This window comes from Momordica charantia, unplaced genomic scaffold (genome assembly GCF_013281855.1).
Source record: "Momordica charantia cultivar OHB3-1 unplaced genomic scaffold, Mcharantia_2.0 BLBB01000096.1, whole genome shotgun sequence".
Taxonomy (NCBI): Eukaryota; Viridiplantae; Streptophyta; class Magnoliopsida; order Cucurbitales; family Cucurbitaceae; genus Momordica; species Momordica charantia.
This window is the reverse complement of record NW_028275252.1, coordinates 1-26182: the sequence shown is the minus strand read 5'-3', so window position 1 is coordinate 26182 and position 26182 is coordinate 1. Positions and strand designations below refer to the sequence as shown.

General features: G+C 32.3%; 3 protein-coding genes across 3 annotated transcripts; all 3 read left to right on the top strand.

Annotated features, from left to right (window-relative positions):
- Nucleotides 1–6070: 6070 nt before the first annotated feature.
- Nucleotides 6071–7165, top strand: LOC148207742 (protein PHLOEM PROTEIN 2-LIKE A9-like). The gene is made up of 3 exons (XM_088118315.1): nucleotides 6071–6215; nucleotides 6308–6399; nucleotides 6538–7165. Exons 1-3 carry the CDS (start codon nucleotides 6153–6155, stop codon nucleotides 6929–6931), a joined length of 549 nt encoding a protein of 182 aa, XP_087974441.1. The 5' UTR covers nucleotides 6071–6152; the 3' UTR covers nucleotides 6932–7165.
- A 5766-nt stretch (nucleotides 7166–12931) lies between these two features.
- LOC148207741 (lectin-like) lies at nucleotides 12932–14576 on the top strand. Its single transcript, XM_088118313.1, has 3 exons — nucleotides 12932–13265; nucleotides 13946–14064; nucleotides 14207–14576. The coding sequence occupies exons 1-3, from the start codon at nucleotides 13041–13043 to the stop codon at nucleotides 14526–14528; spliced, it is 666 nt and encodes a 221-aa protein (XP_087974439.1). The 5' UTR covers nucleotides 12932–13040; the 3' UTR covers nucleotides 14529–14576.
- An 8750-nt stretch (nucleotides 14577–23326) lies between these two features.
- On the top strand, nucleotides 23327–25505 carry LOC148207740 (uncharacterized). Its single transcript, XM_088118314.1, has 4 exons — nucleotides 23327–23494; nucleotides 23702–24172; nucleotides 24263–24442; nucleotides 24526–25505. Exons 1-4 carry the CDS (start codon nucleotides 23377–23379, stop codon nucleotides 25332–25334), a joined length of 1578 nt encoding a protein of 525 aa, XP_087974440.1. The 5' UTR covers nucleotides 23327–23376; the 3' UTR covers nucleotides 25335–25505.
- Nucleotides 25506–26182: the final 677 nt, after the last annotated feature.

The window sequence follows — 26182 nt, the reverse complement described above, 5'->3', positions numbered from 1 at the left end:
ATCTCCGATTTATTTCTCGACCCTAAATTTTTAAAATAATTTATTATCTTTTCAATTAAATTATTAATAAAAAACGTTAAATATTTTTAAATTTTAATGGTTTAAGCTGAAAAAGAAAACAATATTACTAAGAGATTTTTTAATTAAAAAAAGTTTATATTTTTAGTACAAGAGATTGATCTCACAATCTATTCGTTGAAAATATATGTCAATTATCGATGAACTATACTCACTTTAACATTAAAAAAGGTTTATATATCCTTAAATAATTAATTAAAATTAGTTAAAATTAATATAATAGACAGATATTTTCCCCACACGACTTCTATATATATATATATATATTTTACTACAAATTAGAAAAGTTTACAAAAGAACAGAGAAAAAGAAACATCAATCCGAATTGGGAAGGTCAGTGAAGAACTCTTTGTACCCACATTAGGTATTTTTCGATCCAGATCCTTAAATGTTGTCTCTCTTGCATGAACTGCTAAAGTATTGGTAACTTCATTCCTCTTGCGTCCGGTAAAGGTGATTCCTTCCGCATTCCTATTTCTACCTTTTCTTCTTATTTATTCAATTCCTTCTGCCTCACATAGGATCCTCTATCTTAATGAGCAATACCACGTTGTTATTAAGAACTGGTAAATGTTATATTTTCTAGTTTCTACCCATTAATTTGAAGAGAAAGTCTGGACTAACTTAATAAAAATGAAATTTCTCAATTAAGTTTGATTAACAATGCACCATTAAATAATTTTAAAAAACTTACAAATTTAAGTAAAAAAACCAACTATAATGTACTCTAGAAAAATACCAACTATAATGTTTAAAAAAACAAAACTAACTATAACGTCGTTTTTGTCTAAATTCTATCAATTTCATACCAAATATATGTTCTCTACTCCATTTGACAAATATGAGAATATTTTTTTCAACAATGTTTCAAACGAAAATCTATCAAAAAGTCAAATTACCGACGTTTTTTTTAAAGTTTAAGCGAAGATTACAACACCTATCTTAAAGCAAAGTGCAAATTGATATTTTTTTTAGTACAACACCATGTGGGGATGAAGATTCAAACTCACAAAATTTTGGTCGGAAATAAATAACTTAACTAATTGAGCTTACTCAGGTCGGCATGCAAATTCATACACGCACAAAATTCAGACTTAAAATTGATATTTTTCCATCATGATGTTTATATATACTTCTACCCCTAATAACGTAAAATTCTAGATCTGTCACTGTAACGTTGCGAATAGAATATATATATGCAATACATCTATATCAATGTGTCTCATCCTACTTTTACTCCGCTGGAGATGGATTATTTTACTTAACCTCTCAAGCTAGCTAATCCCTAAATTTCCCGACTTAAATTATAAATATATTTTTAGAAAATGCTAATGTCTAATCATGATATATATATATATATATTCTTTGGACTTTTAGTAAGTTAAAGACTCGTATAAACATAGGAGAGATCAAATAAAATTATAAAACACACGGCCGAAATTTTCAAATGCTTTACAAATGTCAAAATAAACGAAAATTTTATTTTTTTCTTTATGCTTTTTCTGAGTAAACGAACTTTGGGTGGTGAATTGTGATATATAGTTTGTTCCATTCTCACCAACTTTTTGTCCTTTTTGCCACGCGGATTCAGTTTAAAGCGTGTTTAAGTACTAATTTCATCGATGTACATACAATTTTATTCATTTTGATTTTTTTACTTTTAAAACGTCTATTTTGATTCATGTGCTTTGACTTTTGTACTTTTATAAAGTGACTATTTTTTAGTCTAACACAAATTTTAAATACAATGGAAGCTCTTTAATATAAAGTTATGGCTATGTTTCAAAAAATTTATTGAATGTGGCGTCGTGTTAAAATTGTGACCAAAACAGTTATTTTTTTTAAAGTATATGAATCAAAATCGAACGTTTCAAAAATATAGAGATTAAAATGAACGTTTTAGAAGTATATAGATCAATAGAACTAAAACTAAGAATACAGAGATCAACGTAAGATTTAAACAACTAACGTTATTTTCACATGAGGTTTTTGTTCACAAAACAAGTTCATTTATGTTCTTCTTTCTTTCTTATTTTTAAAGATAAATTTTTAAGTTACATACAAATTTTGATGGGAAAAATTAAAATACTTCTCAATTTTTTTTTTCAAAAAGATTGTGCTTTTAAAATTTAGCTTAAAAAGACATTTTAAAACAGTATAAGATAAATGCAGTTTTTTTTTATTATTATTATTATTTTCAGTTAAAGTAGACTTATTATTGTTGTTATATTTTACCAAAGTATAATTAAAAAATTATCTTGGATTAATTTTCTTATTATTCTTAAGATGATTAAATCACCTCAGAAAGCTTTTTCTTTTTTTAGTACAACACATGATGGTGTAGATGCGAACTCACAATCTTATTTATGTCGAAGATAGGTGCTTTACAACCCGTTGAGCTATGCTCAAATTGACAATGAACCAAAAACCTTTAGGATAAATTTAATCATTTATAAGATATCTAACCCTTCTTCTCACACCATAGGATCCCTCCTTTTGATACCATAATAGAGGTAAAATGAAGAAAAAATGATACTTACGCCTCCATGTACTCCAAACCTAATAAAAAATATGAACCCTAAAGGAAAATACCAATTAAACCTATCACAGTAATACTAGTTACAGTACTTATAATCCAAAGAGGAATCAATCCAAATAATCTTAGGTCATTTGTCCCACTTCCCTCCACATTTCATCCTTTTTTTTTTCAGATCTCCAAGTAGGTATTTATATACACGTGTAAGCCAAGAATAAAAATAACTTAATACAACCAAATATTGACCACTTGTAAAGAAAAAAGGAAAAAAAAACTTAACTAAGACAGGTAATAACCGTAGATTCTTGTTTTCTATTTTCTTATTTCTCTCTCTATACCTCTATGGATAAAGATTTGACTATATCGTATTAATTATAGATTCTAACTTCGTTTTATAGTCAGAGTTCTATATTAAATATCTAAGAAGTATAGACATCCAACCATCATAGGTGGTTCATTGGCTGAAAGGACTAGTGTTAAGTGAAAGGAAATGAGTTGAAATCTAACGGTAGAAAATGAATTTTTATTAGTAGTCAACGTGAAGATAAGCGAGGATGAATAAATACCCAATTAACTAATTGTTCAATAATTATTCGATCTTTCTCCACCATTATTTTTAATTAAACTTTTTAATCAAATCAATATCCTCTAGTTTGTCTCTTATTCCTTACTATACCATTGGCAGCTAACTTCAAACATCATTGTATGTATGCCGCCCATAGACCATAAAAGCTAGCATCTATATTTATTTTATTAATTCTTTGTAAATTAAAATTTAAACTTTTTTAAGTGCTTCAATCATTAGGAATCTTAATTTTATGTTCTAATAAAAAATGAACCCACATGGAGAGAAATGTTAAAGTTGGGAACTAAAAATAAGAATGAATAAATAATCGTCGAGATGACGCTGCAGCAAGGACCTTGGAATTGTGGTATTACCTATCAGTCTTGATTCAAGTAATGTACTTGATTATTGTATTACTCAACTCAAGTAACGAGTTTCGATTATAGAGATTCATAGCGTAAGTCATACAATATCGATTTCAAAAAATAAAAAAAAGAATGAAATATTAATCGGAGAAGTTGGAAAAAAAAAGAGGGGAGTCGAGTCGAAAAGTCAAAATTTTTACTAAAAAAATTAAAGAAAGAAGGAAAAATAAGAGAGAATCTAATCTTATCTTTTGTTTTACTTTGAAAAAATATTGCCGTTTCTTTCCTACATGAAAAGTTAATAATAAAATTGTGGGGACAATGTGTAAAGAACCATGATAAAGTAATTTTGTTTTAAAAAATATAATATCTTTATATAATTTTTTTTAAAAAGTAATATTCTTTTGTGATTTATATTTTAAACATTTTTAAAAATCTATTCCAAATAATATGTCACCGACCTATTTTTCACTTTAAAATTTAAGGAAAATATTTTCTATTCATTGTGACGTTTTTATTAAAATTTCGACATTTTTTACTGTTCATTAACATCACGAAAATTTCAAAGTGTAGTAGTGATAATTTAAACCAACCAAAATATTACTTAAAGATTAGAGGTTCGAGTTCTCACTAACTAGTTCAACTAACATAAAATCTTATTTCTAACAGCAAAATTATTGTTTTTAACTAATATTTATCCCTCGACTAAGAAATTAAATATTCAATTGACGCACCTATAATATGTTTAGAATTTAAATAGTAAATATGATATTTTTATGGTAAAAAAAAGATGAAACAGAAAAAATATTTTAAAAAAATAAATAATGTCAACATAAGCATTGATAATAAAAACATTTAACAGAGGGTTAAAATGTTTTTTTTTTCTTTAGTAATTCGCATGTATTTTATGGTATTTTTAGGATTTCTATGGTTTTTTCAACTAAACTCATGAATATCAATATTTCTATAGAACTTTTATATAAGTGAGACATCTATATTCTTGTGAAATCAATACTAAAATTATGGGTAAGGGGCCTCAAAATATAGTTTTAACACATATATGACTCAATACCCACATTAGAATTCTAAATAAATTTCATCATATATATATATATATATATACACACGATTCATTGATTAAAGTACTAGTGATTTCTCTACATTAAAGTTTGCAAGGTTTGAACTAATTCACCTCAGTAGAATTATATTGAAAAAAAACTGTTATAGTTTTACTTTAGTTATTATTTGACATGCCAAAGTACTAATAAAGAAGTATTTTTTTTTACTAAAAAAGGTACTTTTTTTTTTCTTTTTTTTTTTTAACTAAGAGTGCAAAAGTGCTTTTAATTACCAAAGTATTTTTTAAAATTTTCGTAAATAAAAAGGAAAACATGCACTCCAATTTAAAGAGATGGTGGAGATGGCATAATTACAAAAGAACCTTGATTTAGATGATCAAGAGGAAGCAGCGGTTCTTATATCATCTCATAGAAGAGCTGCAGGTCTATATTTGTCTGAAAAGAGACAGTTGTTTCTCTTGAGCCAAATAAACCAAAGGATTAGAGCAGAAACCATTGCACCAAAACAAATTTCTACTGTTCAAGAGTGGGGTATTTATGCATATTCAGGTATGAAGGCATCAACACTAGCAGGAAGACCAATATATATCTTTAAGATCTTGAAGAAACACGTCCATAGGAAGGTTAAATATGGACAATGGAGAAATAAATGATCCATAGAATCACTATTTTGATTGTAGAGAGTACACAACTTGAGCTTAAGCACATGGAAGGAAGTCTGGCTTGGAGCCTGTCGTGAGCATTAATGCCCCTACGCAGCACGCCCTAGAAAAGATTCACATTTTTTAGGGACAAGAGTGGCACAAATCTTGGATGCTGAACCAAACAATAAGTTCATAAGGACAACAGATTCTTTTCATAGACTTCACAGAAAAATTATCATCACTTGCATTATTCCAGTAGATGCGACCACATTTCCAAATTTTAGATAGAAACATTGAATTAGTTTTCTTCCCAGATAAATGATTGGCTAAGAAACACTTCCAAAGAAAACACATATCTCAAATTTTAGTCTCTATTTGATAACCATTTCAATTTTTATTTTCTGTTTTTAAAAATTAAGCTTATAAACACTACTCCTATTTTTGTTATCTAACTTTTAAAAACATTTTTAAAACCTAAGCAAATTTAAAAACTTAGGAATTTAGAAAAATAATTTTTTTAATAGAAAATTGGCATATGTCTTTTAAGGAAGGTGAAAACCATATAAAAAAAACGAAAAAAGAAGCATAATTTTTATAAACAAAAAATCAGAACGATGAAAATAGTTATCAAATTGGATCTTAATTTTCGTGTTTTTCAAGCTTGATGGCTTTTTAATGTAAGCCCATCAAAATGTCTTTGTTCCTTGCATATTCTTCCATTATATTAATTACTCCTCCTTAACTTAAAATAATGTAAAAGAAAAAAGGAAAATTATTCCTCCCTCCAACTATAAAATGCTTCATTACACAATCTCTTCCCTCACCATAATTTCTCACAAGGAGAGAAAAAAAAAAGAGAGAGCTACCTTCATTTCTAGCAAAGCTATGGCTGCCTTCTATTCAACACCTCACTACAATGGAGATCCAAAGGCAATAGAAAAGATCAAAGTAATTAATCCTTTATCATCATTCAAGTCTCTCTCTTTATATCTTCCCTTTTTGACATTTTCGTAACGTTTTCATATACATATTTTTAACAGAATCAGAAGACTATAATTTATCCAAGAGGCTTAACCATCACATGGGGCAATGACAACCGCTATTGGCGCTTGCCTCGTCCAACCCGCAAACCGTAAGCAAATATCAACTCTCGTTATTAGGTTATGACATAAATGATATTACACGAGTTTGGATATATATAGAACTTTTTGCCATTGATGTCATGTTAAATTATTACTACTAAATCTAAGAGGAGTTACTGGGTTCATAGGAAGGACTCGAGTAGCGCTGCAGAGCTGTTACAGGTGTCGTGGCTGGAGATGACATGTTCAACGGACAATGTGGAGGCTGGAAAAAGCTACAAGGTCGGTTTCAACGTGTCCATGGCACCCGACGCTTTTGGATGGAAAGGGTGTGAGGTTTACGTGATGGCTAAGATTGGGAAGTCAGGGAAGTTCATGTATAAGAAGGTGTCCCTTGAATCAAAAAGCTATGATAAGAAGAAGTTCGATATTCTAGAGGACGATTTAGTTATCGATGTGAAGGCTCCATCAAGCTCGCCAGGAGACCACCGACTCTACTTTGGAATGTATGAGGTTTGGAGCGGGAAATGGAAGGGAGGACTTCGAATCCACCATGCATTGGTCCAAAAGATTGAAAATTAAGCTTGACCCGCCGATAAAACTAAAGTATTATTCAATATGACTGATACTCTGTTACAAAGGGATTCAATTCACGAAGTTTTCTTTTTTTCGTCCTTCCCTTCAAGGAGTGAGAGTAGAGATGAGATGGTCCAGACATTGAATATATGATTGCACGGTATTTGAAATTATGAGTATTTTATCTAAGTTGTTTTCTTTTTAATAAAATAATATAGCATTATAATTGTGGAGTGAGAATTGTAGACTTTTTGTTTCTTGGTTTTACCTTTACACCCTTCTTCAAACTGCATCGAGTGAAAGAAAAAAATGTTTGATCTCGAAAGTTTGTTCCTTAACAAAAACACAATGAGAAAAAGATAAGGCATCACCCATAGGTTCCTCAAAAATAAATAAATAAATAAATATTGTAGTTTAACTAGCTATATATCTTACATATATCTCTCATAATTTATATTTCTTATTCTTCTTCGTTTACTAACAGAAATATATTATGAAAGTTAAAACCGTTATAAATCTTTAAAACCATGTAAATCCCTGTCATTTCAATACCAACAAGCTTGCTTATAATATATATTTGTGACGGTTTTGTCGCCGTCATGGAATCCTAAATTGTTGCATGATTCAAACCAACATAAATCTCAAAAAAATTTGTAAATCTCTGTTTTTCCCGCAAAACTCATAATATTTGTAACTTTTTTTTTTGTTTTTTACAGTCAATGGAATCTCAAAATTGTTGCAGGCATTTATGACGATGAAAAACCGTCATAAATCTTGAAAAATATGCCCCAAAAAAAAACGCACTCATATCTCTTTTGACTTTTTTTGCGCAGGTCATGTAAAGTCAAAATTGTTGTAGTGGTTTATGATGGTCTTAAAAAATACGTAAATCTCTGTTTTTCTCAAAAAAAAAAAAAAAAAAAAAGCACCCATACCATTTGTGGCCTTTTTTTAATTTACTAATTTTCTTGATTTAATTAGACATCATTAATTTCTAAAATTGTTGCAGTGATTATTTTAGGAAACACACATGTAGGTCATATTTATTTTTTAGATTTTGATCCCCAAACTTAATATTGAATTTGTAGTCAAATGCCTCAAATCTCTTTACCCTTTAATTACTTTCTTTGTATTTGAAGTCCATTCTTTGCCATGTGGGCTTATATTCACTCCAAATATGCCATTTTTTCTCAAGACAAACATATATTGAAATTAAAGTCCCTTCTCAATTTAAAATAAAATCATCCGTCTCCTATTGTCCCTTGAAACGACATAATGGTAAGGACCTGAGATCTTGAGTTACCATTTATTTTGAGGCCTGCGATCGAATACTTTACCAACGCGATCATGAAAAGAAGCTTTTTGAATACATTTTAAACATTTAAGAAGCTTCTAGTTCCATATGGGTGACAATAATTGAAGAGTTCAAATTATTTTGGTATTATATTTGCTTATTGGAAGGTATTCCATTGTTTAATACCCACTTCTCCCATGCTTGCATATATTCTTTTCTATGGGAAACCTTACTTTTTTTTTTTCCTTCATATTTGTCTTTCTGGCTAGCTGAATGGCCAAGTTAATCTTGCAACCCATTATCAGGGGCGTTCACGGGTTGGATGAGGTTAGGAGGGGTTTTGGAACCAACCTGAATTTTCGAGTTGGCCATATATAAGAGTCGTTGGGTTTGAATTGGATGGTCAACCAAATCCAATATTTTCGGGTTGGGTCGGGTTGGATTGTCGGTTTGTGTTTCTTTTTATTTTTAATTATCACGACGGTGATGGAGAGTTAGGATTAAAACTTAATGGACGGTTGAGATTAAGATAAAAAAATGGAAGAAGATAATATGAAAATCTTAAATGAATTAAGGGTGATGATTAACACTAAATGGATGGTAACATTGAAGATAAATATATTATTATATATATAATTAAGAAAAATACACATATGCATAAATTCGGGTCGGGTTGGATTGACCCGATTTTTTAAAAGTTGAACCTGATACCCAACCTAACCCAAACAGGTTGGGAAAATCACAACCCAACCCAACCCAAAGGCTTCATCTAATCCAACACAACCCTTACAAATTGGGTCGGGTTGTCGGGTTTTTTGAACACTCCTACCCATTATGATGTAAATGGCTTTTTTTTTTTTTTTTTTCAATTTCACCCTTAATCTTTTAAAGTTAACTCCTTTATTGTTCTATGAATCTTAGAAAGTTTTGATTACGTTTTCTAAATTTTAAAACTTTCAATTTCATTGTCTCTAAAAGACCAAACTAAGATTTAAACCGACATTTTCCTAATCATTTGAAGAATGTCATCATAAAATTCTTACTAAATTTGTCCTATATGTTATATGTATAACATTATAGGAAGGACCCAAATTTCAGCAGTGCAACTTTTGCAAGTTTCATGGCTTTCAACAGATAATGCAGAGGTTTATGGGAAGAAGTACAAAGTGGGCTTCAATGTGATCACTGTAACCAGATGCTTTGGGTGGAATAATAATGGGCTTGCAGTTTACATCATGGCTAAGAATGGAAGAAGGAGAAATGACCGGCTCGTTTGATAATGTTACCGCCTCTTTGTCTTTTGTTTCCAGTTTATTGAGAAACTTATATATTTGATAACTGTTTATCTTTCTTGTTTGTCATTTTTCTAGAAATGTGTCTAAAATTGTATAGAAATTTTAGGAATAAGAAAATTAAGTCTCTTGGTTCTTGCTTACATTTCTCATAAAAAATAATATTTTATCGGATTATAAAATGCATAATAATTATTGAATAGTAATAATAGCATAAAAAATTGAAAATTTAATTTAAAAGATTAATTTTCGTATAAAATTATAGAGAACAAAAACAAGAATTTGTTACTTCTTGTCCCATCCCCATTGGCAATGACTTAGGGCCTTGTGGTATCACCTACTATGAAGTTTGTGTTTAAGCCATGTGTTGGTCACATTATTACTCAGCTCAGACAACAAGTCTCGATTATAGGGACCATTCACTAGTGTGTAAGCCACATGGCATCGACTTCGGGACGTAATAAAAATGAATTCATTACTTTTTTTTTTCAATAAAAAAATAGTGAACAATTATATTTTTCTTTATTAAAATTGAGAAAACAAAAACGAGAACGATACCAAACGAGTCTTACATTATTTTCGAGAATGTTTTATTTAGAGAACTGTTGTGTGAAATACACCAATAACCACTGCTTAATTTATCAAACAATATTATTTAATATCCAAATAAATCTACCCATCAAACTAAATCAAGTAAAGGGGGGAGAGAAGACAGCGTCAAAATTTATAGTGATTCGACCAATGTGGTCTACATATCCACTATGCAAGGTGAGAACAAATTTATATTAACTTCAATATCCAAAAACAATACAAACGGAAGAGGAGAGAAAAACCAAACCCAAGCTCTAAGCAGAAGAACCCACGAAGAAGATGAAGACAATAGACATACAAGAAGTAAAACGAAGCATACGAGTCCAACCTACTAAATAAATAATGGTTATTTTATTATTTTGTTGATCCAATTTTGTGTTTTTGCTGATGTACTATTGTTCATAGTCTTGTAAAACTTTGTGATCTTTTACTTTGAAACTTAAAATATTTGTGTTAATCCAACCATCTGGCCTATTTTGTTACAACTCAGAGCTTAAATAAAGTTTGTTTAACTAAGCTTTGATTAAGTTTGATAACCTTTCAATCCAATTCAATTTACTTATATGTTAAGTAGCTGTGATCATACTAAACATAAAAACATAAAAAAAAAAAACATAAAGGTACCATGTTTATTTTATCAAATAAACATAAAAAAAAAACCTTAATGGTTGAGAATGTTTCATATAATATCATTAATAATATCCTTTTTTTTAATTTTCTTTTGAAATCTTTGACATTACATAATTAAAGAATCTATGTGTCACCAACCAATATCTACCATATATTTGTCAGAATGTTAATAATTTAAACTTAGAGCATGATTCTCTCGATTTGTTTTTCCCTTATTGTGTGGAAAGAAACATTGATACTCTTTTTCTTTTTTTCTTTTTAGTTGAGATTGAGAATTCGAATATAAAATTAATATTTTAAACTAATTGCATGCAGTTAGTGCGTCTAAAATTGGATAATAAAATTAAAAATTAAAAATTAAAAATTAGAAAAAGATCTAACTAACTAACAATAAATTAAATTTAAAATCAAAAGTAGGTTCGGTTTTGATCATATCATTTTAAGAATGTTCATTCTGGTTATTACGGTTAAAGTTTTGTATTGCAATATTTAACAAAAAAATTAGATTAACGATACATCGTTTGTATATATTAAATTCTAAGTTAAAATACTAGTTTGGTCTCTGTAGTTCTTGTTCATTTTAGTCTTTATACTTTCAAAATGTTCGTTTTGGTCCCTGTATTTTGAATATGTTAATTTTGATCATTGTATTCTTAAACCGTGACCATTTTGGTCATTTTATTTTATTTTAAATCTCATTTTTTCTATCACAATTTCAACACCACATTATAATCAATATATTTCTTACAATGTAAACATTACTTTATATTAAATTATTTCCGTTATATGTAAAATTTGTGTTAAAATCTTGCAAAAAGGGACTAAAATGATCACTTTTTAAAAATACATGTATCAAAATGAATCTTTTCAAAGTAACTCGTATCAGGAGAGGAGTAGGAGACACACCGTATGAGTTTTTGTAGGAGCAAACAGACCGAGTTTCAGACCTAGAATAGGAGTCCTTAGACCTTGTTGTTCTGGCATACAAGTAAACACGAACATGAATAGGAGCAGGCAATGGAATTGTATCACAATCGGAATCTGTTGAATAGGCATAATAGCCCGTCTTAGCCACTTGATTTTGAAGGAGCAAGCCTGCTTCGGTAGTGATAGTAGCTTCAAAGGAGGGACTAAAATGAACCAAAGTTAAAAGTATAAGGACCAAAATGAACATTTTCAAAATACAGGGACTAAAATGAGCCGAGGCCAAAAGTACAAGGACAAAAATAGTATTTTAACCTAAATTCTATGTTTGTGGCTTAAAATACATAAGACTTTGTGGATGCAATGCAACACAATGTAAATGAATATTTTTTGGTGTTGTGTTCGAAACAAACAGAATGTTTGAAAATTTAGAAATTGTTACAGGTAAAATTTAGCCATTTGAATGGCCAACAAGCTCGCTCATCGTTTTAGGCCGACCAGGCTCAGGTCTGAATAAAATTGGCCCGTAGATGCCTCCGAGTTGGGAGACTTTTTAGATCATAGGATCGTCTAAAGCTAAATTTGAGTTCCCAAGGAACTCTGTCCTATTGACCCATCAAAGTAATGCTATAAAAAAACTGGTTGCGCTCCCCATAAATATAGTTCTGACTTAAGCATGAGAGCATCATATTGGTGTATAATTTTTTAGTTCGGCAGGCTTCGCCGAATCCTTTCTATTTTATAAGATTTGTTGGAATAATTAGTAAAAATTAAAAGACCCAAGTGAGATACAAATCCAAAATAATTTCATATCAAACACTCACCATCCCCAACATTCACAAGGGCCTTCTTAGAACTTGAGAGTAGATGAATTGGTTGGAAGGGAAATTAATTAAAGAGACCATCATTTCATTTTCAACTCTCTCAGCACCTTATCTTATCATATTGCACCAAGCATTTAAAGATGCCTTCTTCCAATCCCATGATCTTTTTTTTTTCTTTTCTAATTTATTTTAAGAATGGAATATAGTTCTCCTCATAAAATTCATTTTGAACACACATATATCTTTTAAAAGAATTCTTTTCAATATCATACACCAAAAAGAATAATAAATTAATGGATGGTTCATTTTAAAGATTCTTGGCCCTTTTTCCTTTTTTTTTTTTTTTTTGCAAATTTATTCTAAGCCCTTCTCCCCAAATATCTTGTATAAACAAACAAAAGAGAATAGATTCCATGAACGTTCATATATCACCATTTCAATTTCGAGAATGAAATGAAATAATATATTTTTTTTAAAAATTTGATTAATCCCTATAAAGTCAGAGCTGAAACTCCAACCCTTTTTTGATCGGACTGTGTGATAGAAAAAGAGAAAAAAAAATGGGCTCTGGGTGGTCAGAAGAGCAGGCTGCACAGTCGCAGCCGCCACCGCCAGCCACTGGCAGCGCCGCCAGCCACGGCGGAGCAAAGGTGGCAGAAGTGAAGCAACTGGGTCATGGGTTGGAAGCTATTCTGAAAGATGCAGACTCCGCAGTGGACAGATCCTCCATGGATAAGCTTCATGATCAACTCCATGCTGGAATCTTCTTGAACAAAAGAACAAAGGTAAATAAAATTATCATAGATATATAAACTTTAAAGAGTTTAAAATTATAAGTTTTCTCAACTTCCGAAAATAATGTCATAGATGTTTACTTTCAATTTTGTAATTTTGTTTAGTCTAATGATTACATTATCAAATGGCTGAACCAGTTTAATATCAGTCTACCACGTAATCTTTAAATTATAAAGTCAGCCTGTATAAAAATATTATTAGATCATTGATAAAATTAATGATAATGTTACGACATAATAGTGAACTATTCAACAATATTTTAAATGCAAAAGTCCTTATTTGAAAATTTTTAAAGTGGAGGGACTAAATAGATATAATTTTGAAAGAATTCAATAACCAGTTTATAATTTAACCAAAGAAAATAAACCTAATACCATATATATAAATATCATGCATGTGCTTTTTTTAGAACTGTACATTATGTAGGGTGAGATCAAAGTTTAAACCTATACCCTTTTGAGAAATGTTATTAATGCCTTAATCAGTTAAATATATTATAAGTTGTCATTTCAACGAAGTACTATCGGATTTAGAGATAGAGAGAGGAAAGAAAATCTTGTGCTACATCTAAGAGCTGTTAATTAGTTTTTATATAATTGAGTAAACGAATAAGAGAGATTTCAATACACACAACTTCACACTTTCTTCATTGTTTTGAATACAATTGCAGAAATATTGGATGGATAAGAAGTCAAACAGTAACTGTTTCATGTTATTTCCAAGAGCTCTCTCAATAACTTGGTCTGAAGAGAGCAAGTACTGGAAATGGAAAGCCATGGAAGAGTCAAGGTATGACACTCTTTAACTTTTCAGTTAAATTCGTCCGAACATAGCTCGAATAGATAAGACATTTTAAGATCATCCAAAAGGTCTATGATTCAATCTCCCATCGCTGAACTAAAAAACGAAAATCAAAATTATTTTCTTGTAGTAACCCAATTGAAGCCATAGAGCTTGTAAACGTGTGTTGGCTTGAAATCCATGGGAAGATCAAGGCATCTGAGCTCTCACCAGGAGCATGGTACGAGGCAGCATTTGTGGTGATGATCAAAGATCCAGCCTACGGATGGGATGTTCCAGTGAACATAAGGCTCAAGAGGCCAGATGGGAGCAAGCAAGAGCGCAAAGAAGACATGGAGGAGAAGCCACGAGGGCGGTGTGACTACTTTTTCTTTGCTTATTTTCTTTTGTTTTTTTGTTCTTTTTTTATTCATTTATCTCTATTTCTAGTTTTATACTATCGTTCCTTGTAACATCACATTTGATTGGTCCAACTTTTTTAAACATGTTTAGTTAGAATATGCCTATAATATTTTGACGAATATGTATATATTATGTAATTTTCATAGCGATATCACTCGGTGGAGATTTTTTAATTTTATCAAAGGTTTTTAACCTCGAAATATTGGGTGGCCGATCTATTTGGATTCTTCAAGGTAAAATCAATATCTTGAGAGGCCAAGATTTGATATTAATATGATTTTTAGTTGTTTTCTCATTTATCTTCAGTTTGGTTTAGAAAAATAATTGAAATACTCATACAAAATTGTTTGCATTTTTTTCTTTAAAAAAAGTCATATTTTGAAGCAAATAAATATCTTTTCTTTAAAAAATAAAAACATATTTCCATTCTGTAAATCTTATTGCATAAGGAAAATTATGCTGTAAAAAAAACATTTAAATGAAAAAAAAAATTATAAAGGCAATTCCTCCTAAAAAGTTGACATTTTTAAAAGCACTCAGTGAAATTTCTAAAAGTCAAAAAATTAATTTTTTTTCTAAATCTTATTTTAATATTTTCTAAAAATTTGGATTGGAGAATTCGAGAGGTCGATTCCCTGATATTGAATTTATTTTGGGAGGCCAATTTAAATTCAAAAAACAAAATTTTCTCAATGGCTTTAGGTCACTCATAATTATTGTTCATTATTTACGATCAATAAAACGTGAGACATTTAAAAATAAATATAAAATCTTTTTTTAAGGTCATTTTCTTGAAAATAATATGAAAAATAAATTATCGTTCATTGACGAGGGTTATGGGGTGCTAATACATTCTCCCTACACAAACGACCCTCGAACCTAAATCTTTTTATACAGATCAGCTTGTCAATGCATTTTGGGTGGCCAATAACACCCTATAATCAAATACTTGTTGCGACTCCATTTTTCTCCTCCGTGGAAGAAAGTCGGCTGCTCCAGGTCACAAACTCGTAGCGTCAATTTTTGAAGCATTTCGAACTCACAACCTCTTAGTTGGAGATATATGTCAATTATCACGGAGCTATCCTCACTTTGGCGAGAAGTGACAATTTTTAAACAATATCTCAAAATTTTATATTATTTTAAACTTAGTTGTTTTTTTTTTTTTTCATTTCCTTCGTGATCTTTTTCTTCTTCCTTTCTCCTTACTTCTCTCTTGCAGGGCGGTTTCTCTCTTTTCCTCTAATTTCCAATCCATTTTCGCAAATGAAAATCTCTCAAATCCCAAAGTAATTTCACAAATTGATCAATTAATCGAGCTCAATAATTTAGCATCAAAATCAAAAGGAAGAAATCAAATCTCATAAACCGTCGTGGAAGAAATGAGCAGGGAAGAAAAAGGTCGAAGGGGAAGAAAAAAAAAGCTACTAAGTTTAAAATAATATAAAATTTGACACTTAAAAAGTTCACTTTATCACACCGCATCGTTTCTGTGTTAGTCAACTAATGAACAATTTAATTGAAGAATTATTTTGAACAATTGTTTAAATCTCAAAGAGTTACAGAAGTGTCCCTTCTAAAACTTCAAAGACCAATTAGACACCACTCTATAGTTCGAAATATTTAGTACTTAATGCAAATACGCGTTTATCTAGAAAACGAACTAAGTGTTTCTTTTTCACTCTATGGTGAACACACTTCACTAAGTGGCCAATGTGCACGTTTAAGAATCTCTTTGCAAATCATGGCAAGTGCTCTGAAATAATCAAGGGAAAATTGATGACAGATTTTTGGTAAAATTGTTAAGGATCTCACATTGTAAAGATAATGAGACCTAACAATAGTTAATTATAATATAAATGGGATACTCTTCTCATCGTTAATTTGTTCTGAGATAGAACTCCATGAATGTTAATAGAAACAAGTGATATAAGGATACAATAAGGTTCGAGGAGGGCAAACTTCGACTCCGTGGTCCACGGTTGCATACCTCAGCCCTTGGTGAACAAGATCTTCAATGGCTGCCAACACAAAGTTGGAAGGGGCAACACCCCCAATTTTCTTACCTCGCTTTTATTAGCTTCCAACGCAAAGAAATACAACTTGTGTAATAATGGAGTGGATTCGCTTGAACACTACTCAAGCTAATCTTTTATACATGCAACGACCTACCTATTTTTAGACACTCCAAGTTTAGCTTACTTAGAGTGCACTACAAATATTTAAACAAGTGAGTGTTGGAGTATAATGTGGAGACTCCACCCTCCCTCGTAACTATAGGAATGCTAAATTTAGCATCCATGACTTTCCCACCATAAGAAACGTTCCGCCCACCAACTTGTATAAAAAACCATGCCGCTGCCTCATGTCCGCCTACACGAGCCCCAACGTGTACGCGTGTGCGCTTTCCATTCGGTCGCCTACCTCCTCGTGCTCCCAACCGACTGTTTGCCTGGGGCGTGCACTGGCCACACACACCGCCTGCATGCGTGTCCGGCCTAACATGCGGCCGCCTATGAATGTTCGCCCTCGCATGCCTGCTTCTTTGCCTCAGCTACCCATACACCCCACCTACGCGCATCGGTCATTCGGCCACTCGTGGGCCTACATGTTGTCCGCATGTCTTAGGCTGTCAGCCATTTCCCAGCGCCCGTCTGTATCTCGTACATGTTGCCTCGATGTCGACACAACTCTCTTATGTGTCACGTGACTCGCCCATGGTCAGTGTCAGTCACTCGTATGCAAAGTGGACTACTTCCGCATACATGACAACGAGCTCCAAGACTCCTCTGAACGTCCCCCTACGCTCAGCATCTGCAACTTGTACCCTGCATGCCTGCAATGTCGTGCAACCTTGGCTCCGGTCACCAGTTTTGTCACACGTCGATCCTTCCCATCGTTTATGCTTGTGGTCTTGGTCCGGTCAACCAAGCCACTAATATTCTGAAATTCGCCTTTGTAACACAAGGCATGTTGCTTGTACCCGCATGCCCATAACAACCTCTTTCCACATACTTTTATGTCATGTATTTAGTTCTGTATGTTGTTTACTTTTCCTTGTACTTTTGGTGGCGAGTGACTCCTCGCCACTTTGCACGTACATGTCTGCTAGATCAAATATGCCTTAGAATGTATTATAGGGCATGTACACCTAGTCATCCTCCCTACATTATTGCGTTATATTTATATCTTGCTACTAATCTATTTTCTTGAATTCAAGCATACCGTACAACAAGCTTTCCAAAATGCTTTCAAACGTTTTTCAAAACCTTTTTCTCTAACCCCATTTTCCAAAACCGTTTCTCGAGATTGGGGGTGGAGGTTGGGACATATAGTCATTGTGCCACCGATTATCCGATTTCTTATTAGCTGACTTGCTTGTGGGTGGAAGCAAGTGTCACACAATTGCTTTATAAGTCTTGTTTAAGAGAAAAAATGGAGGAAACGCCCCCACTTCCCACCAGGAGGTGGTGAGTGGGGAAGTTGCTCCCTTTTAAAATGGAGGTTCTCCCATTTTTCTCTTAGGTTCCTCGGTCGTCTGTTGAATGAGTTTTGAAAACTCTAGCGAACATCTCTATCAATCTCTCGATGCCCCTCTCAGTTTTAAGATGGTTCCCACAAACCATTTTCTTAATGTACAGAGGATAGTAAGGAAGGAGTTTGAACGGTTCTCCTAGGGGCCAAATTCGTCGTCAAGACTAACAACAGTTCAATCTGCCACTTCTTCAACCAACCAAAGTTAACGTCAAAGCAAGTTAGATGGCAGGAATACCTTGCCGAATTTGATTTTCAGTTTGAACATAAGCAAGGTTGGGCGAACCAAGCAGCAGATGCCCTCAGTAGAAAGAGTGAACCTGCAACCCGGTGCATGTTAGCTCACTTGAAAGTGAGTAAATTGACAGGATCCATTCGTGAAACCGTCAAAGAGAACTTACATAACGATCCAGCTGCTCAAGCGATTATTCAGTTGGCCAACGAAGGGAAGACTTGGCAGTTTTGGGTCGAGAATGACATCCTCTTCACCAAAGGCAACTGTTTGTACATTCCCCGTTCTGGGAACTTGAGGAAGTTCCTACTGGGAGAGTGTGATGACACGATGTGGGCAAGACACGCTGGGTAGCAGAGAACATATGTCCTGCTAAAGAAAGGCTACTATTGGCCCAATCTGAGAGACGACGTGATGCAATATATTAAAATGTGTCTCATATGCCAACAGGACAAAGTGGAGTGAACCAAGATTGCGGGCCTGCTAGAATCCCTACCAGTTCCATCAAGACCATGGGAGAGCATGTCTCTCGACTTCATCACCCACCTACTAAAACTCGGGGAGACAGAAGCAATCCTCATGATAGTCGACCGGTTCTCTAAGTATGGGATCTTCATCCCAACTTCGAAGATGTGCTCGGCCGAAATGACTGCACAATTATTTTTCAGAAACGTTGTGAAACTATAGGGAGTCCCTGAAAGCATTGTGGGCGATATTGACAGACGATTCACAGGGACATTCTGTACAGAACTCTTTCACCTACTAGGCTCTAATTTGAACATATCTTCGAGCTATCACCCACAGACAGATGGTCAAATAGAGCGTTTCAACAGTATGCTAAAAGAGTACCTCTGCCACTTTATTGACGCTCGGTAAAATAACTGGATACAAATGTTTGACGTGGCTCAGTTATGTTTCAATTGTTAGAATAACACCCTTTTAAAATCGTATGTGGGAGACAACCTGTGTTGCATCATGTTGTTGATCACCCTTATGTGGGAAAGAGCCCTCAAGATTACCACTTCACCAAAGAATGGCGACAATCAACACAAGTGGCTCGAGCATATCTCAAGAAGACGTCTAAACACATGAAAAAGTGTGTGGACAAGAAGCACGGACCTTTAGAGTTCCGAGCAAGAGATCAAGTTCTTGTGAAGCTGAGACCTGAACAACTTTGCTTCCGGGGAACAAAGACCAGCGCCTTGTACTGAAATACGAATGACCGGTTAATTAACGTCCTTCAGAAGGTGGGCAAGACATCATATAGGGTACAACTACCCTCGTGGATGAAAATACATCCAGTGATTCATGTGAGCAACCTGAAGTCTTACCATCCGGATACCATCGACCCCACACAAAATGAGGTAACTCATCCAGCGGTCACATTGACAAACAAGGTTGACAAAGAAGTTGAGTTAATCCTCGCCAATAAAACAAGCCGAGTGGGAAAACCACGGATAGACGTACATGAATTCTTAGTCAAGTGGAGAGGACTTCCAAATGAAGAGATCAATTGGGAGCGTGTCGAAGACCTGAAGACAACTGTAGCAGAGATTGAAGAGTTCGAGCAGCAATGGTTTGACAGAAACGTCAATCATTTTAAGTGGGGGAAAATGTCATGCATGGTCATGTTCGTCCAAGGCCTGTTGCCTGTGGTCGCATGCCCATAACTACCTCTTTCCACATACTTTTATGTTATGTATTTAGTTTTGTATGTTGTTTACTTTTCATTGTACTTTTGGTGGCGAGTGACTCCTCGCCACTTTGCACGTACACACTGTCAGATCAAATATGCCATAGAATGTACCATAGGGGGAACGCCTAGTCATCTTCCCTACATTGCATTGTAATATTGTCTTGCCGCTAATCTATTCTCTTGCATTCAAGCATACAACAAACTTTCCAAAATGTTTTCAAACATTTTCCAAAATCTTTTTCTCTAACCCTGTTTTCCAAAACCATTTTCCCGAGAATGGGGGTGGAGGTCGCAACATATAGCTGTTGTGCCACCGACTATCCGATTTCTTATTGGCTAACTTGCTTGTGGGCGGAAGAAGTGTCACACAATCGGTTTTCGAGTTCCATTAAAGTGCGATTTTGACACCAAGTAGGAACAAATTTAAGATTTTTTTTCCCTATTTTTACCCCAATTTCATTTCCATTTTTCAACTCTCAATTTAAATTCAATGATTCTTGATCACGATGATCAAGAAAAAAAACTATCTAATTTTTAGAAATAGAAAGTAGAGAGAGGAAGAACAAGGAGAGAAAGTAGAAAGAGAGGAGATAGTAAAAAAAGATATTTCTAACCAAATTTTAAGAGTTTAATTTTTAAAATTAGAAGTTTAGATGTACAACTTTTTCACCTATCATCATAAGACTCGTTTGTTAACGTTCTCGTTTCATGTTTCTTGTTCCTGTTTCTCATCTTTTGAGAAACATACATGTTTGATAACCAATCTTGTTTCTTCTTTCTAAATTTTGAGAAACGTTTCCAAAAAATGGACCAATTTTTTGAAACTACGAAAAGTAGTTTCGTTTTTGCCGTTTCTGTTTCTTTATTTTGTGTCCAGACGCTTTTTTAATTTAAATAATATATTTGTCTCAAGTTTTAAAAGCGCATTCAATGGTCTTCTAGTGTATATGATTATCATTATATGAAAAGTACCGTGTTTGACCACCAAGTCACGCAACTTACTATTTTTTTTGTTTCCTTTTTCATATTTTTTATATTTTTGTAATCTAAAATGTTTTGAAATTTTATTTTGATTTAAAACTATTATATTTTCTTAAATAAAAAATTTCCTATTTTTAAATTACAAATATTTTACTATTTTTTTTCTTTTTTTATATTTTATATTTTTATAATCTAAAATGTTTCGAAATTTTATTTTGATTTAAAACTATTATATTTTCTTAAACAAAAAATTCCCTATTTTTTAAATTGACCGTATTTAAAAATTTTACTTCAAAGTATATTTTTATTTAAAATTATTATATTTTCTGAACAAAAAATATTCTATTTCTAAATTAAAATTTTATTTTTTATTTAAAATAATAATTTATACTTTTATATCAAAACAAGTTCTAAATTATATTTTCTCTAATACACTGTTTTTTCCTTTTTTAATGTTTTATATTTTTTAACTTAAAATATTTTGATAATTTATTCTTCATTTAAAGTTATTATATTTTATTAAACCAAAAAAAGTTCTATTTTTAACATTAAAATTTTTTGGATACATTGTTTTTTCCTTTTTTAATGTTTTATATTTTTTAACTTAAAATATTTTGATAATTTATTCTTCATTTAAAGTTATTATATTTTATTAAACAAAAAAAAATCTATTTTTAAAATTAAAAATTTTTTGGATACATTGTTTTTTCCTTTTTTAATGTTTTATATTTTTTAACTTACAATATTTTGATAATTTATTCTTCATTTAAAGTTATTATATTTTATTAAACAAAAAAAATTCTATTTTTAAAATTAAAAATATTTTGAAATTTTAGTCTTTATTTAAGCTAATAATTGATACTTTTATATCAAAGAAATTTATATTCTAAATTATATTTTCTTTAATAAATATTATTCTTCGAATCTATGTTATATCTTTTTATATTATATTTACTAAATTTTGTCAAACTAAAAATAAAAATTAGTTAACATGAGTAAGGTATATATTCTAGGTCAATAGGTTGTAGTAGGTTCAAATATCACCTACAAGATGTTGCAAAAAAATGAAAATAAGAAACAGAAATAGTTATCAAACATATTTTTGTTTCTATATCTTTTTTCCAACAAATAAGAAATAGAAATGATTACAAAACATATTTCTGTTTCTAATTCTAAAAAAAAAAATAGAAACAAGAACAAAAAACGAGAAACTGGAAATGAGACCGTTACCAAACGAGCCAATAGTGTATGTCTCTTGATTCTTCCTTAATATCGTGGTATGCGTGATTTGCTATAAATATCTATTATTTGCTTGCCCTCAAATTTAATATATTATTTGGCCTAGTAGCGTAGGCCTCTCGATTCTTTCTTATATGACTTGGGATTTAAATCTTTAAGCATTGATTTTCTTTTTTTTACTACTTATATTTTTTATATTTTTTTATATGAAAGTTGTTATTTTAAAATTATTTAAGAAAAAGTTGTTATTTTTATATTATTTTAGAAAAGTTATATATATATATATATAAAAGTTGTTTTTAAAAATGTTATTTTTATATTATTTCAAAAAGAGGTTGTTTTTATTTGAAAATATATAAAAAATAATTTTTTTTTATTCTTTTAAAAGTCTACATTAAAATTATTTTTAATGGTGTTATGTCCCTTTTCCAATATATATAATAGTGATCTATTAAATAATATATATTTTTTTACTTTCATTTGATTAAACAACTTAATTTTTATATGGATTAGCATCCTATTCATTATTAAAACCACTATTATTAATACAATATCACTTCGGGACACCAAGTAAATCTCTTTTTCATTTCTGGCCAACATTCAAATAATAAATTTTAATTTCAACTATTTGAAATTCATTTGGTTTCAACTACTAGGAGTGTGGTGGTATTATTCAAGCCTCGCGGAGCACGTAGCCGAGGCTTTTCCCTCACTCCACCATCTAAGGATGGTTACACGACATCATTTCAAGTTATCAAAAAATTCATTTTGTTCCGAATGCAATTAAGAATTTAAAATTATTTCCATCATTTAAAAATCTTGAAATTTAAAATCATTTATGACTAACCTATATATCAACAAAGCATAATAATTTTCTTGTGAAGAACTAATGAGTTAGGTCTTATCGATAAGTACGTACCCAAACATTTTCTTTAAAAAAAAAAAAAAAAAAAAACCTATTTTCTCTCTCAAGTGTGATTTTTTCTAATATACCTACCTATGGACAAGAAGTTAAGTATTATTCTTGGCTAGTTCCAAAGGAAAAAATAATAATAAAGTATTATTCTTTGCTTATAATTTTTCCATTATTTGTTTTCCTTTTTGCACTTTTGAAGGCATAAAGGACCTCCATCTGCTTCCTACAAATACTCTGCGGTTCATTTTGCAGTTCATTCATCTCGCAGGGCAGCAACGTAATTAACCATACCTGGTTTCCATGGGACGATTATTTCGTTCTACCACGTCTACCGACGACGACAGCCCACGGCTACCCACAGCTACTCAAAAGTTTCATAAGCTACTTCCGGGTCGGCTCTTGGACTTCAAGAATGAAGGTAAAAATAAAAAACTTTTTCATTTTTAAAATTTCATATTTTTTTTATATAGATGTTATTTTCTGTTAAATTAAGTTTGGTCAGCCTCTGGTTTATTCTTTTCCACTTAAAAAAATGATCTTTGAAACCAAGGGAGGAGATATCCGTGTTTATTATAAACTTTTTGTTAGGTGACTTGGAATCTTACGAGATTTTTACCAAGTACAGATCGAGGAAAAATTCTTCTACGAGAATTTGCATTGAATGGTCAGTGGACGTATGCCAAAAAACTGATAGACGAGGCCGGGCAGGAAAAGAACTTGGTTCGCGCTAAGTTAACAGCAAACGGAGACACCATTCTTCATGTTGCTGTGAAAGCCCAGCACACAAGTTTCGTGAAGCATCTGCTCCACAAAATGAAGCCGGATGACTTGATCATACGCAACAAAGATGGATACACTGCCTTCTGCTTTGCCGCTGCATCAGGAGTCACAGAAATTGCTAGGCTCATGGTGGCCATGGACAAAGATCTTCCATCCAAGTGTGGCTCCTCAGACCAAAAAACTCCCCTCCTCATAGCAGTATTGTTCAAGCGTAGAGACATGGCTCACTACCTCTTGTCCAAAACTATTTTCCACGAGCTACCAGTAGAAGAACAGGTTCACATTTTCAACGCCACCTTAAACAGCGAATTATATGGTAACTCAAACAATATAATATAATATGTGCGACGCAAGTATTTAATTTTCTCGTTCGTACAATTCTAATCTCGCGTTTCCTGCTGATCAGATATAAGTTTGGAAATTCTTGAATCGGACGTAAATTATTTAGCGACTAGGAAATGCAAGAAGAAGAATGGTGACCATAGCGGAGATGATGGCGAGACTCCATTCGAGGTGATGGCCAGAAAACCAATAGGCAGGGATAGCTGGATGCCCGCAACCAGTTGGAAAGTGCGCATAGTTAAAGGTATGCTTTGATGGATCGGATCATGTTTGACAAATTAGGATCATCCTAAATTTTTAATTTTTAATTTTTGTTTTTGACGACAGCTATAAAGGGGTTGTACAAAAAAGATATGACGCAGGAAGCAGCTACTAGATTACTGCAATCGTTGTTTGAATATGCTTCGTATTTTTCAACATACGAGGATGTTGTAAAGTTGATTAGCAAACCGAATTTATTGCATGTGGCTGCAAAGGCAGGAAATGCTGAGTTTCTGGTTCAGGTGTTTCGGTTTTTCCCAGAGATTTTATGGGAAAAAGATGTTGATGCTACGACCATACTTCATATAGCTATTGAGAATCGACTTGAAGTTGTGTGGAAGCTGTTATATGACGTGGGTTGGCTCAATGACTTCCTAGTAAAAAACACTTCTGAGAATAATAACGACATAATGTATTTGGTTGCCAAACTAGCTGCTCCTCATCATCTCAACAAGGTCTCCGGAGCAGCTCTTCAAATGCAACGTGAATTGATTTGGTTCAATGAAATTGAGAAGGTAGTTCCAGTTTCCCAACTCGAGGCCAAATGCAAAGACACGAAAAAGGAAGAACACAAAGAGCTACTAGTCGAGGTCAAATGCGAAGACAGCAAAAAGTCAACACCATGCACGGAAGAACACGAAGATCTACTACGGCTCGACGACAACAAAAAGTTAATGATAACGTCACATCAAATATCCTCTGAAGAGCAAAAAAAGCAAGTTAACACCACGCCAATTATTCACGAAAGAACACAAGGATCTACTGACAGAGGGCGAGAAATGGATGCAAAACACAGCAAACTCTTGTATGGTTGTTTCAACTCTCATCGCTACCGTAGTTTTCGCTGCAGCCTTCACGATTCCCGGCAATTATGATAAGACAGGCACTCCTATTTTTCAACCAAACATCTGGTTCACCGTGTTCATCTTATCCGATGCGACCGCTTTGATCTCATCCTCAACTTCTATTTTGATTTTCTTGTCTATCCTAACTTCACGCTACACAGAAGAAGATTTCTTGCACTCTTTGCCAGCTAAATTAATTTGGGACTCAGCTCGCTGTTCATCTCCATTGTGTGCATGTTCGTCACCTTTAGTGCAACCTTCTTTCTTCTCTACAATAAGGCTACTATTTCAATTCCCATGATGATTGGTGCGATGATGATGGTTCCAATTCCTTGCTTTGGTGCACTTCAATTAAGCTGTGGATCGACATTTTTCAAAATACTTACTTGTGAGAATGTTATCGTAATTTCATGCCAGAATAATTTTTAGTACGTGAAAGTCTGGGGATAGGTTTTCTCAATTTCAAAAAGTGACAGTTTGATCCCTAGATCAAATTTATATCATTTTTAAAATTACGTGGCATTTTATTTCAATCTCTCCCCACTTCTCCTCTTTCTCTCTCCTCTTTTCCAACAAACTCTACAAAATTCATCATCACACTCGTAAACTGGAAGAAAGAATTCTAAATTTCCCGAAAAATAAGTTATTGTGCACGGTGAGAAGGATGTGGATTTTTAATGTGCAAAAGAAAGTGAATTTTGAATGAAATTGAGGAATTTAATTATGATGTTAAACTTAAGTTTTTTGAGAAGTTTTTTACCTTTATGTGTTAATTACATATTTAAAAATGTTACTGTGTTTAATTTGTGTGATAGATTTACATGGTTGGAATAGTTGTGGGTTTTCTCCTTTTGCGTATCAAGTTTTCTCATTTGACA